The sequence below is a fragment of the Salvia miltiorrhiza genome, chromosome 3 (assembly GCF_028751815.1).
Source record: "Salvia miltiorrhiza cultivar Shanhuang (shh) chromosome 3, IMPLAD_Smil_shh, whole genome shotgun sequence".
NCBI classification, from domain to species: Eukaryota; Viridiplantae; Streptophyta; class Magnoliopsida; order Lamiales; family Lamiaceae; genus Salvia; species Salvia miltiorrhiza.
This window is the reverse complement of record NC_080389.1, coordinates 62,159,515-62,173,690: the sequence shown is the minus strand read 5'-3', so window position 1 is coordinate 62,173,690 and position 14,176 is coordinate 62,159,515. Positions and strand designations below refer to the sequence as shown.

Below are 14,176 nucleotides of genomic sequence, written 5' to 3'. Positions count from 1 at the left end.
TAAAAATATTTTTCTTCCATAAATTAGTAGGACTTTAGTATATGAATTAAAACATATAATCAAACAATTATATGCATATAATAACACTTGTAGAGAAATAATTAATGAGAAATTTAATTAATTAAATCACAATCCAAATTAACTAGTCATTGGTTCAATTAATAAAAATTAAATGGGCAAAAAAATTAAACATCTCTCACTCTAGTTGATGGAGATGGCATGAATAAAGAGTAGCTAGAGACATGACGTAATCCACTGCTAGGTCCCAAAGTTTTCAACAAGTAGTATTGTGTATGTTATTCTATGCTTCTACTGCGTCACTAGATAAGAAAAATTGATAGAACCAATAATGATGGTAATTTTGTGTATGAGAAAGCAATGTGAATTGCATAGAGCAATGATATCAGAATACGTTTGAACATTTGAAAGCATTGTGATATATCAGAATACAAAATTTCGTGATAGAGGTCTCAAAATTTCGCAGGCCTTTTTGCTTCTGAAGATTTGATTCATGCTTGATTTTGTAAAACTCATTTGCCAAAGCATACTGTATTTAATAGATACACTGTAAAATTTGATTACCTTACTATGATGAAGTGTCTGATCAATTACATTGGATTACAAAACTGTTGAAAGACCTCCAAGAATGGGATATAACCAAGATCTGTTGAGTTTGTATTATTGCTAGAATTCCTCGGGGTATGTATAATTCTCTATCTCTCTCTCCTAACTCTCTCTCTCGGCCGACCGTCGACCACCGTGCCACCTTCCCCTCATCTCAATCCTTCGATCTGTCTTCGGTGAAGCCGCCGCGCCGGCGTTCCTCCACCTGATTCAGTCGCAGCTCTGAGGTCCGGCGGGGTCCGGTGAAGTCCTTGGTAGATGTTATTTCCATACCTACTCTCTCGTAGTGATCCATACAAATGTCGACCCCAGTCACTTAAAGAGACTGAGATATACGAACACCACTTGCAAAAGTAGATTGAGAAATTAAAGTCCCACTTGCAAAAGGATAATTAAAACTGAGCAGCAATCAGTAAAAAAGTATATCCACACTTGAAAACTATATATACTTCTACTCTTGTGCATAAGTATTCTGGTTAATGGACTTAATTATGATTCCGATTGCTGATTAATTTGGGAATGAGATGTTAATTAACTTTGTGTTCTACAGCATCCTTCATGGTTGGGGCAGACTTGAAGTTGATTCACTTACATATTACCTTGAAAAACATCTTTCATTACCACTATATTAATTAATGGGTCCACTAGATTTAAGGCAATATCACACAGCCTGGCGGAGCCACATGGAGACACCCAAATTTTGAGATTTTTTTTTTTTCAAGTATATATATATATATAAAACTAGGAATCAGCCCCCCTCAACTAAATTCCTGGCTCCGCCGCCGACACAGGGCTACCGTGGAATAAGGAGAAAAACTAGGAAGTGAGTAATTGTAGATCTAATTCTAATGCAATAGGGAGCAGGAAACAAAACTGTAAAAAGGGCCTTCTATATGCGTGAAGTTGGTTATTATTCAAGTGTAGCAGAAAAGAAAAAACAGTGACAAACTAGTTTTGTCGTGTCCTGTTTACGATCGTAACACTATGGGTGCTCTTCGAGTGAGCACTTACTCCAAAAATAAGAAGAACACGAGAGAGAAAAGGGAAATCTGCTCCTATCCCTTTCCCTAACACAAATCCTTTTAGTTTATCTGGTAACTTCTTGGTGCGTATGTGCCTCCCTTGTGTTTGGTATGGATATATTGTGATTAAACGACGGAATAATTAACTACCGATCTGCCCAAATCAACAGGATTTCTTGAATTGTTGCTTTCAAGAAAGATGAAAAAGCAGAAATAAAACAAAAACAATGAAAAACCCAACCGCTGCTATTTGTGCTCCCTAAGATTGAAACCACTATATTCTACATGAACTTTCTTATGGAACAGTGTTAGAAAAATGGAGGTGATTATATGGTGGTTTGAGTGTGGTGAGTGATTTAGAGAAGTGGTGAAGATGAATATTGTGACTGTAGTGTGTGTAGAATATAGATATGAATTTTAGAGAGGAGCTCTTGTCTCCAACAAGGCTATAGAGTGTATTTGATAAGGTGTTTTTCTTATTAGCTTGTTAGCTTCTCTTGCTTGATTACAAATGCTACAAACTCTCTAGATCCTCATATGAATCTGGAATTATCTACTAATTAAGATTAATCTAGATTCTACTTAAGACTTCCTAATCTTGAATATTCTAGAATATTTATATATTCTACATGAACTTTGCTATGGAACAGCTACTCAAGAAGTAAACTTTTATGCAGTGTTTTAATAAACTATTTAGATAATACTAGTATTGTCACGCCCCAGTTTCTCAGGAGAATAAGAAATGGGCTATGTGACAGGACTACTAGGCTTTACTTGAATTAAATGGGTATTGTGCCCTTAGAGTCGAGCATCATTTCATTAATCAAAAAATACATCGTATTTAAAAGTTAACAAGTACAACGTTATAATATAATTATTCTCCCTATCAAGATCGGAAGTTCGAAGGTCTGAGACCAAAATGATATTTTCCTAGAGAGAGTTACAACTTTTCTTAAATTTGTGAAACTAACAAATTGACTCATCAAACTTCGAGGGACTTATTACATTGCACAAATTCAACTTGGGGTGTTTAGCTGAACTTATTATGCTTTTTAAAATAATTCATAAGTTATTTAGAAATTTGTAAACTTTTTAAATGTATTTGACAAAATAAATTATTAACAATTTATAAGCTCTAAAAATAAGTTCCAATAATTTATAAATTCTCTTGAAAATAAGTTCCTCTACCTTAACCTATTTTTTCATAATGACAAAATAAGTTATTAAACAACTTATAAGCTCTAAAAATAAGCTCCAACAATTTATAAATTCTCGTAAAAATAAGTTCTTCTACCTTAGCCTATTTTTTCATTATCTTATATGTAACAATTATTTTATAAATATTTTTTAACTATAACTTTTTATTTTTATCATACGCTCTCTCAAGTTCATCTCTCTTCAATTTTTATTTCTCTAACTAAAAATTCTCTCTTTAACTAACTTATAAATTCAAGAGGTGGTCTTAGGTATAATCGGGTTGCACCAACACTCAAAATAGTGTCATTTACGATTTGAATCATGATGCGGATTAGGATCAGGGGGGTCATGATCTGAGTGCAGGTCCAACCCGATTGTACTGTACATATAATTGTACCCAAGTTTTTGTGTAAATTCAATTACTCAAATATTTTGACAATTTATAAATTATAAGCTCTTCTATTATCTTATAAGCTCCAAAAACTTATAAATTTTTTAAAATAAACTTAGCCAAACACCCATTTAGTTTGGCCCCTTTATTAAAAAGGTTTGGTGGAAATGGTCCTCTGCAAATAAATATATAAATTTATGTTACACAGTCTAACATATTTTCAAGGGAAAATTGTTGGGCCAACATTAGTTGTGAGAAGTGAGACCTATCGCATATCAATAGCATAGGCATCATAATTGGCTAAAAAAAAAAAAAAACATTTAATAAAAAAAAAACAAGAAAAACTCACGAACAATGGAAGCTCCAAATTAATACTAAAAACCCACGTTTAGTGTTACAAAGTGAGCATATGACCTGCACGGCATCTCTGGAATAACTAGAAAGTAAAATATGACGAAGCATCCTTATGATTATAAGTAATCTTTTAGTTCATATGCCCACCAAAATATTGTTATCCAATCATGTATATTTTAGTAATCTCGATGGGGAAAAGAGGCTGTTTGATTGGATATATAGTCACATAACAAATTATTGAGTTACAGGGCAAAGTTGGGGGGAAATACCGAGCTGCCCTCCACATGTTCGACGAAATGCGCCAATGGGACGTCGAATTGAAAGTGTGCTCGATGAGTATCACAATCAATTGCTGCTAACTTCTATGCCGTGTGAAGATCGGGTTTGCGCTTCTGGCCAGCTTGATCGAGTTCGGCTGCGAACGGAATATCAAAATTTTCAGAGCTCTTTTGAGAGGGGTTGTTTTAGTTGGTGAGAATGGTGGGGCAGAGGCGTTGTTCAGAAAGATTTCGCCTTTTAAGCTGTGACAAAGAAGATTATATGTAAACTAAAGAACATAAAATATGTAGAGATTGAGCATCAGTTGTTGAAATAGAAATTATATAAAAGGATAAAAAAGAAAAAGAAAACCTAGCAAACACTGAAAGCACAAAGACACTAACTAAGGGTCGAACATCATTAAAACCTTTATGGCGAAAATCTAATGGGAAAATCACTATTAAAGTAAAAAGAGTACTCGTCTATTACAACAAGAACAAAAAGCAGAAACAAGAAGAACTGAATTAACAATGATAGCAAAAACCAACAAAAGGGCCAGGCCAAATTTTCCGTTCTTTATGTCATCCACCTCACAACTATCCAGTGCCTCACCCCAATTAGCATCTACTGCCTCTTCAAAATCTTCAACACTACATGCCTCATTAAAGCCACCAAATGAAGAAGACATCGTTAGCTAACTTTGCGATGGAAATTTGGGATATGAATATCCTTTTGAACGACTTCCTCAATCAAGGGAATAGCATGATTCCACCAACCAGTCGGAGTATTTGGATTTGCCATAATGTCAGCAACTTGGTTCCCTTCACGAAAGATATGTGAAACACGAATATCATTGGGAAAATAAGTAAATCGTAGTAGAACAATGTTATCTTAGAAGTAACATAGAACATTGAAATAGCTCACTTGAATCTCATTGGGAAAATCGATGTTTGATTTTTTGCAACTCTGCATGTGCTTGTTTCATGTTGATTCTATCCCCGGGATAGTCCGCAGAGCATTTCAGAGCCAATTCAAGTATGGATGATACACACTGCATATTCTTGTCAATCATTTCTTCATCCAAATTCATGACTAAGTTGGCATCTATCACTTCATCTGGGATCTCCGAAAGTGAGAGTTCTACCCATCTCTTTAAGTTCATATCTCCGCAAAACATATCATCACTAGGCCTTTTTCTCGTAAAAGTTTCAATCAACATCACCCCGTAGCTATACACATCACACCTTGTTGAAACTAGCCCTTCCAAGCCATACTCTGGAACAACAAAAATCATGATGTATGCAGTAATGAAGACATAATTAATTGATTCATTGATTGAAAGTGAAGTGCAATCAATATATTTAGAGAAACTTCACCTGGAGCGATGTAACCCAATGTTGCTAGCGTGTTGGTTAACGCAAAGCTATCTCCATCGCATAACAACTTTGCTATCCCAAAGTCGCTTACATGGGCAACCATGTCTTCATCTAACAACACATTACTAGGCTTCAAGTCGCTGTGGACAATGGGCATTGAATAACCGTGGTGAAGATACTCCAAAGCAGATGCAACATCAATCATTATATTCAATCTTTCCATCATATTCAAGCAATAGTTGTAGGAATATAACCATTTTTCAAGGTTTCCCTTTGGCATATATTCAAGTACTAATGCCTTGAACACTTCATTGGAGAAACTGCTTATGACGCTTGTCAGATTCCTATGTCGAATGCTACGTAGTATCTCACATTCGACATCGAATATTCTTGAAATACCTTCTAGCTGCATATTAAACACCTTGACAACAATATCCTTCCCATTGTTAAGAATTCCTTTATAAACAGAGCAAGAACTCCCAGTGCCAAGTAAATTGCTTTCATCGAATCTTTCCGTTGCTTGTAGCAGTTCATAATAAGAGATTCTTTCTGGCACAATGAATATCGACTCATCAACTTCTCTAGTCATCTTATCTTTCCGTTTGTTTTTGACAATTATAAAGGCCAAAGAAACAATTGAGATGAAAGCCACAACCCCGAAAACAATAAATGAAGCTCGTTCCACCTTGTTTCTCTTTGATGTGTGATTAGAAATTGAAGAGCAAATTTGGACATGGAACTTGGGGATTCCACACAATGCCTCATTACCCTTAAAAGAATCCATAGTGAAGTTTCTAAAAGAACCTCCATTAGGAATTTCTCCACTTAAACTATTGAAAGTGACATTAAAGTAGTCGAGGTGTTGAAGTGCTTCTAAAGACTTTGGAATTGAACCAGAGAGGTTGTTGTACGACAGGTCGAGATTTGCCAAACTGATCATGCTTCCCATAGACACAGGAATAGAACCTTCTAGTCTATTATTTGCCAAAGACAGATTAATCAAATTCTGCAACTTCCCAATAGTGCTAGGAATTGACCCTGACAATTGATTCATCGATAGGTTTATATGTATTACTGCTCCTAAGTTACTTATCTCTTGTGGTAAGAACCCATTTAATGAATTCGAGGACAAGTCTAGAGAGTTCAAATCTTTTAGGCCCCATAAGCTTGAAGGTATGCTTGAATTCAACATGTTGAAGTGTAGATGAAGAATTCTTATAGAAGAGACATTTTCCAGACATTTAGGAATTGGGCCTGAAAATTGATTCTGGCTCATAATTAAAGTGTCGAGGCGGAATAGATCACATATAGCATGTGGTATTGAGCCTCCCAACATGTTATCAGACAGATCTAATCCTTGAAGTTCATGCAAATGGCTTATAGTTAGTGGAATATTACTAGATAACTCATTTGCTGACAACTCCAATGCCATCAAATTGCTTAAATTGCCTATTTCAAGAGGAATGCTGCCACTGAATTTGCAGTTCACGGCAGTGAATGTTCGAAGTGCAGAAGATAAGTTCCCGACAGAAGCTGGAATGATACCATTTAGAGGATTATCATCAATTGACAAAAGAGTTAGAGACTTGCAATTTGTCAATGAAGTAATGAAGGAAGAAGATGGTGCCTGGGTAAGATTGTTTCTGAACAGTTGAAGAATTTGGAGATGCCTTAGGTTGCCGAGATGAGTAGGTATATAACCACTGAATTTGTTTCCAGCAAGTGAGAGAATTGTGAGTTGAGAACAGTTAGAGATGGAGTTGGGTATTGCTCCGGTGATGGAATTATTGGCAAGATAAACTTCTTCGAGAGAGGGAGAGGCATGGCATAAATGGGTTGGAAGAACCCCTGACAGAGCATTGCCGGCAAGTGCAAGAAACCGAAGAGTTGAAATGTTAAAGAGCTCATGTGGAATCGAACCACTCAAGCTGTTCAACTGTAGGTATAATGTCTCCAAATGGTAAAGTTGGCCAAATTCAGTGGGAATAAGCCCTGCAAAACATGAGATTTCAAAAACACATGATTGTTGCTAAACAGACCAATTTACATGAAAACTACTCTGTCGTACCTGTAAAATGGTTTTCCGAGATACCGAAATATGTTAGCATGGTAATATTCCCGACATCCCTTGAAAGGTTCCCCGTGAATTTGTTGCGCCCTAGATTTATGTTTTGCAGAGAAGACATATTCATGAAAATATTATTGAAATCAATTGAGCCCGCAATCTCATTCCGTTCAGCACCAAAAGTAACCAGACTCTGAAGATGGCCAATCTCATGTGGTAGTATTCCTGGCAAAAAAAGTTTCATAAAACTAATAAAATCTCATTTACACATATTTATGTGATAAGAGCTTGAACCATACCATTCAAATTGTTACCACCAAGATATAACTCCCGAAGAGATGTTAAGTAGCCGATTTCTAAAGGTATCTCCCCACTAAAAGAGTTTCCAGAGAGGCTCAACACCTCAAGCCGTGAACACTGGGATAGATTTGTGGGAATCGTGCCACTCAGCTGATTCAAAGAAAGACTTAGCACAGTAAGAAATGGAAGATTACTGCAAATGTCTATTGGTAGACTTCCACTCAGTTGATTGTTTCTCAATGCTATGACTACAAGGCTCGAGATGTTGAATATGGCTGATGGCATAGCACCTGATAGACGATTGAATTGAACATATAGAGTTTGTAGACTTTGAAGTCTTCCCAACTCTTTTGGAATTTCTCCACTTAGAGAATTGGAAGATAAGTCAAGAAATTGTAGGTTTGTGAGGTTTGAGAGCGATTTTGGGATGGAACCTATGAAGCTGTTGTTGCGTAAAGACAAGTACTCTAATTTTTGTAACTGACCAAACATCGGAGGGATGTCTCCGGTCAAGGTGTTGAGTCGGAAAGATATGAACTTCAAACGGCGAAGGAGAGACAGTTGGTGTGGGAAATCTCCATAGAAAAGGTTGTTGGAGAGGTCGAGGGAGACGAGGAAGGAGAGGTGTCCGAGCTGTGGTGGAATGGTGCCAGAGAGAGCCATGTTGGAGAGATTCAAGGCAGCTACTCTGTGGTGGCGCAAGCTGCAAGTGACGCCAATCCAGCTGCAGACGGAGCTTGAATTGGTCCAATTAGTTGCAAGTAAAAGAGATGTATGTTTGAGTGAAAGAAGGGCAGTTTGATCAGTTGCAAGGCTCGTAGGTTGTTTGGTTTCAGAAGAAAGCATTGGGAAGGTTATGGTGATTAGGAATGCATACAGCAAAATGCAAGAAAGCTTTTTCTCCATGGCTGGAAATTGTGATTGTATTATGATAAGTTCCTAATAACTGAACGATCATATATAAACAAATATTACATGACTTGCTTGACTTGAGAGTCTTCATGGGTGTGGCTTTTGTTGTCTTTTTTTTTATTCGTTTGAGTGAAGTCCTCGGTAGATGTTATTTCCATACCTACTCTCTCGTAGTGATCTATACAAATGTCGACCCCAGTCACTTAAAGAGACTGAGATATACGAACACCACTTGCAAAAGTAGATTGAGAAATTAAAGTCCCACTTGCAAAAGGATAATTAAAACTGAGCAGGAATCAGTAAAAAGGTATATCCGCACTTGAAAACTATATAGTTTAGAAGCAGCAGCCAAGGATGGGCTTTGTGGCTGCATAATTTTCCAAGTGACATCATATATATATACTTCTACTTGTGCATAAGTATTCTGGTTAATGGACTTAATTATGATTTCGATTGCTGATTAATTTGGGAATGAGATGTTAATTAATTAAGTGAGCGGTTGTGAGATGATCATTTGTTCAAAATTGTGTTGTACATCATGAACTGAGAGGCAGGCAGTTGCCTCCTAGCCTTGATGGTTGTAGCAGACTTACTTGAAGTTGATTCACTTACATATTACCTTGAAAAACATCTTTCCTTACCACTATATTAATTAATAGGTCCACTAGATTTAAGGCAATATCACACAGCCTGGCGGAGCCACATGGAGACACCCAAATTTTGAATTTTGTTTTTTCTTAAATATATATATATGTTTATACCTATTATAAAATAACTTTGTCTTATAAAAGTTGATTTACTTGTTATGTCCCCGCATATATATTTAATTTAATGTTAATTTTGTTATTTAAAATTATATAATCTATGAAAATGTTATTCGTTATTATTACTATTACATTTTTCTTTTAATAAAAAATGTCTAAAATGTACGGAATGCCCCAAATTTGTTTTTGCAGTGTATTGAAACTATATAATTTATAAAAATATTGTGTGATATTATTACTATTAGGAGTGGGCTACCGTGAGAGCACATCTTAAAATAAGAAATAAGAGCAATTTTTAATGTATGAATTTTATGTAGAACACGTATGAATTCGATGTATAAAGGTATGAATTGTGAAAAATAAATTTTTGCTATCTTTGGGATTCGAACTCAGGACCATAAATCCATCCAACAGGATTACGAATCAACCGTAGATCTTGATGATCTAAGGGCTGAAAATAATTCTTATTTTATATCTTAAGAAATGCTCTTATTTTAGTCCTTCCCATTACTTTATGCTTGTATTTTAATAAAAAAATGTCTAAAATTAATATACAAAATGCCCCCAAAAAAAAACCATACAAATTCAGCCCCCCCTCAACTAAATTCCTGGCTCCGCCGCCGACACAGGGATACCGTGGAATAAGGAGAAAAACTAGGAAGTGAGTAATTGTAGATCTAATTCTAATGCAATAGGGAGCAGGAAACAAAACTGTAAAATAAACATACTAACTGGAAGCTCAGTATTTAGCTTATACAGCTTTCTGGTAAAAGGTACTACTGCTCTCTAACTGAATGGGACCACTAATCTGCTCCTATCCCTTTCCCTAACACAAATCCTTTTAGTTTATCAGAAAAATGGAGGTGATTATATGGTGGTTTGAGTGTGGTGAGTGATTTAGAGAAGTGGTGAAGATGAATATTGTGAGTGTAGTGTGTGTAGAATATAGATATGAATTTTAGAGAGGAGCTCTTGTCTCCAAGAAGGCTATAGAGTGTATTTGATAAGGTGTTTTTCTTATTAGCTTGTTAGCTTCTCTTGCTTGATTACAAATGGTACAAACTCTCTAGATCCTCATATGAATCTAGAATTATCTACTAGTTAAGATTAATCTAGATTCTACTTAAGACTTCCTAACCTTGAATATTCTAGAATATTTATATATTCTACATGGACTTTCTTATGGAACAACTACTCAAGAAGTAAACTTTTATGCAGTGTTTTAATAAACTATTTAGATATACTAGTATTGTCATGCCCCAGTTTCTCGGGAGAATAAGAAATGGGCTTTGTGACAGGAGTACTAGGCTTTACTTGAATTAAATGGGTATTGTGCCCTTAGAGTCTAGCATCATTTCATTAATCGAAAATTACATTGTATTTAAAAGTTAACAAGTACAATACTATAATATAATTATTCTCCCTATCAAGATTGGAAGTTCGAAGGTCTGAGACCAAAATGATATTTTATACTAGGAAATTAATATATGCAGGAAAACAATCGCTAGGGAAAATATTAGAAAATGGAATTCAGATTAAAACAATCCGAAAGTATCAAGATAGTTAGGCATAGGATAATATTCACCAAGTGAATTTATTTCAGCGGAAGTAAAACAAAGTGTTCTTCAAATAACAACAACAACCTCTTCCTTAGCCTCACACGTCACCACCAACTGTTCAATCTGCAAAAGGTTTTGAAAATATTTGCTGGGCTGAATACTAATGTACTCAGTGGGCTGAGCCATTTAAAAACATTTTGAAAGCTATTCTGAAAGGATAATTCATGCTTTGAAGAGTATAACACATATATTTTTAAAAAAAGTTATTCCATGCATACTAAAAATAATCTAAGCTCATATTTTCCTGGTTCATCTACAACTGGTTGTCATCGAATCTCTCGAGACAACAGGTTCTGGTGTAGGTACACAATTCTGATTGCAAGAGCCAACAATGTTCTGGTAGAAACAATAACCAATAGAGAGCAAAAATATTTTAAGCATGAACCATCAACTTTAACTTTTCATAAAACCGAGCTTATTAGCTCAAACATACATTTCGTAAATAAAGTTTCACCTGATTTGAAGACAATCCAAACAATTTAATAGAGAACCTATATATCTTCTTCTGGAGGACGTATAAGATAAGTTCTCAACTTAAGCTCATAGTCCTAAAACTTGTCATCAATTTCTAACTAAATTCGCAACACCCGGGTTCAAAATAAAATTTGAAATTCATTTTCTTGGCTAAGAGTTCCAACAATGCCCTTGCTCGACTTTTACTTAAAAACTCAACTTGAGCATAAAATCAACTTAAAAATATTTTTCTTCCATAAATTAGTAGGACTTTAGTATATAAATTAAAACATATAATCAAACAATTATATGCATATAATAACACTTGTAGAGAAATAATTAATGAGAAATTTAATTAATTAAATCACAATCCAAATTAACTAGTCATTGGTTCAATTAATAAAAATTAAATGGGCAAAAAAAATTAAACATCTCTCACTCTAGTTGATGGAGATGGCATGAATAAAGAGTAGCTAGAGACATGACACAATCCACTGCTAGGTCCCAAAGTTTTCAACAATTAGTATTGTGTATGTTATTCTATGCTTCTACTGCGTCACTAGATAAGAAAAATTGATAGAACCAATAATGATGGTAATTTTGTGTATGAGAAAGCAATATGAATTGCATAGAGCAATGATATCAGAATACATGTGAACATTTGAAAGCATTGTGATATATCATAATACAAAATTTCGTGCTAGAGGTCTCAAAATTTCGGAGGCCTTTTCGCTTCTGAAGATTTGATTCATGCTTGATTTTGTAAAACTCATTTGCCAAAGCATACTGTATTTAATAGATACACTGTAAAATTTGATTATCTTACTATGATGAAGTGTATGAGAAGTGGAGATAGGGCTCTAATGAACTATGAGGCACTCTCTCGTGCAATTGGTTGCACCGTGCAACATAGAAATGATCTTCAAGTGTCATTTGTATGTTGAAGTAGTGTCATTTGAAAATGTTCAAGTGTCATTTTCCGAATAAAGTAGTGTCATTCTGGAAACCAGTTGCACGGTGCAACCGGTTGCACAGTAGTATTTGTGATGAACTATTGGTAGATGAATGCCAATTTAGTTTATAGAAGTAGTAGCAATTGCATTTACATACAGTTTCTGTAGACTGATCAATTACATTGGATTACCAGTTTTCTGTTGAGAAGACCTCCAAGAATGGGATATAACCAAGATCTGTTGAGTTTGTATTATTGCTAGAATTCATCGGGGTATGTATAATTCTCTCTCTCTCTCTTCTTTTGTGCAATCATTAGTTATATCTCTAACTCGAGCTTGTTTCTGCTTGCTAGTACCTTAATTTTCAAGGTAAATTTGATTTTTCCATTGATAGAGGAAAGAAAGATTCAAGCTTTGATCTACATATAATGTAAAACTTACTCAATTTTACAAGTGCAGGGGAAGCCAGGGGGCTCGAGCACCCCCGAATTGAAAATTTACGAGTTGAACTCCCTTGATGGTATATTTGTGGGTGTGTGCAAGTATAAAGTATTTTCACAGAAATGAGAGGAACAAGGGAACCATCATCAAAAAGCTAAGTTGTATTCTACCCCTTGCTTGTTCAAGAAAGGTGTGGTCTTTACTAGTGTGCTAAGGAATAGCCATGAAAGTTGTGAGACATATGTCTGTAGTCTATGTTCTTGTGTTGAAGTGTGTTATGATAATGTCTCTGCATGCTTTTGAGGAGAAGGTTGGGATGACATATTTCATATGTGTTTGAGGACTTATTTGCAATTTATGCAAATAAGAGTTTGTTATGCAACAGCATGGCATATCCGTTGCATGCTTCAACTTATGAAGCTTCTGGATCACAGCCGTTGATTTGCAGCCTTTGATCTGGAGCGTTGCTTTTGACTGCTTAAGCTCGTAGATCTTTGTATAGATTTTCTTCTTCCTTAGAGTGTTTTTTAATTCAGTAGAGTTACAGAGAGAAAAGAGCATCTGTAAGAGAGTTGTGTGTTTCTTTTCTTTGATCCAGTTTTTCTAATTGGTGAGGGTTGTGTGATTGTAATTCTCTTTCGATCTTGATTCAATAACAGAGGCTCACTCTCCCGTGGACGTAGGGGTTTTCCCGAACCACGTAAATCTCGTTGTTTCGTCTTGTATTTCATTTGGTTTGTCGAAGTGGTTTCTAATTTCTGTGAATGTAATGTGCCACTCACATTCGGTATTCAATGCATAAGCGCAGTCTATGGTTTGGTTTTGCTACCTTATCTATAACTGATGATGCTATGCATTCTTTAAAGGAATCGTATAACAGGAGGGAGTAGACTGAGATAGTATAATTGTGTTGGTTGGCTGCTGAGTTGAAGTAAATGAAGGATTAACTGAAATAATCATACTTATTCTTCTCAATAAATGCAGGTGTGGATAATCACAGACAATAACTTACCTCCTTCAAGGTAGGCAGAGCAATGAATAGGCTCTTTGTTTCTCTTTGGTTGATGAAGCACTAAAGAAGGAGGGCAAGGGAGGTTTGGCTGATGGGAAAGTGAGCTGTTGGGAGTTGGTGTAGTAGGATGGTAGGGAGTAGGAATCAAAGTTGATTGTAAGTGATAAAAGGTTGAGGTGATCTATGAAATAAAATCCTTATGTGTTTGCCATTCTGCATCTCATATAATAATAGATTCGGGTTTGCTAACATCGCGTGTTTGTAACGGACTATTCTAATAAATCTCGTATTACAATATCTGTTTTCCAGTCTTGCCAAAATCAATAGGCTGTAAAATAATTCTAAATTAAATCCGAAGATTTAATTCGTTTTGCTGTTATAATATCTAGATTAAACCCACTTCACAAGCCGGAATAAATTCATGACTTAACTAAT

The 14,176-nt window shown here is 35.4% G+C and overlaps 2 protein-coding genes across 2 annotated transcripts in view; both read right to left on the bottom strand.

Annotated features, from left to right (window-relative positions):
- Positions 1-14,176, bottom strand: part of LOC131015234 (probable glycosyltransferase At3g07620) — a 1,181,237-nt gene that overhangs the window by 535,778 nt on the left and 631,283 nt on the right. The gene's annotated exons all lie outside the window — the stretch shown is intronic.
- LOC131019131 (receptor kinase-like protein Xa21) lies at positions 4,778-8,493 on the bottom strand. Its single transcript, XM_057947817.1, has 4 exons — positions 7,587-8,493; positions 7,291-7,512; positions 5,223-7,214; positions 4,778-5,121 (listed from the first exon to the last, which is right to left on the bottom strand). The coding sequence occupies exons 1-4, from the start codon at positions 8,491-8,493 to the stop codon at positions 4,778-4,780; spliced, it is 3,465 nt and encodes a 1,154-aa protein (XP_057803800.1).

Excerpts from the sequence above, each read along its gene's own strand:
- LOC131019131 (XM_057947817.1), bottom strand. The coding sequence starts at position 8,493 with ATGGAGAAAAAGCTTTCTTGCATTTTGCTGTATGCATTCCTAATCACC. Across the intron at positions 7,215-7,290 it reads CTCGGAAAACCATTTTACAG|GGCTTATTCCCACTGAATTT; the intron begins GTACGACAGAGT and ends CATGTTTTGCAG. Across the intron at positions 5,122-5,222 it reads ATTGGGTTACATCGCTCCAG|AGTATGGCTTGGAAGGGCTA; the intron begins GTGAAGTTTCTC and ends TTGTTGTTCCAG.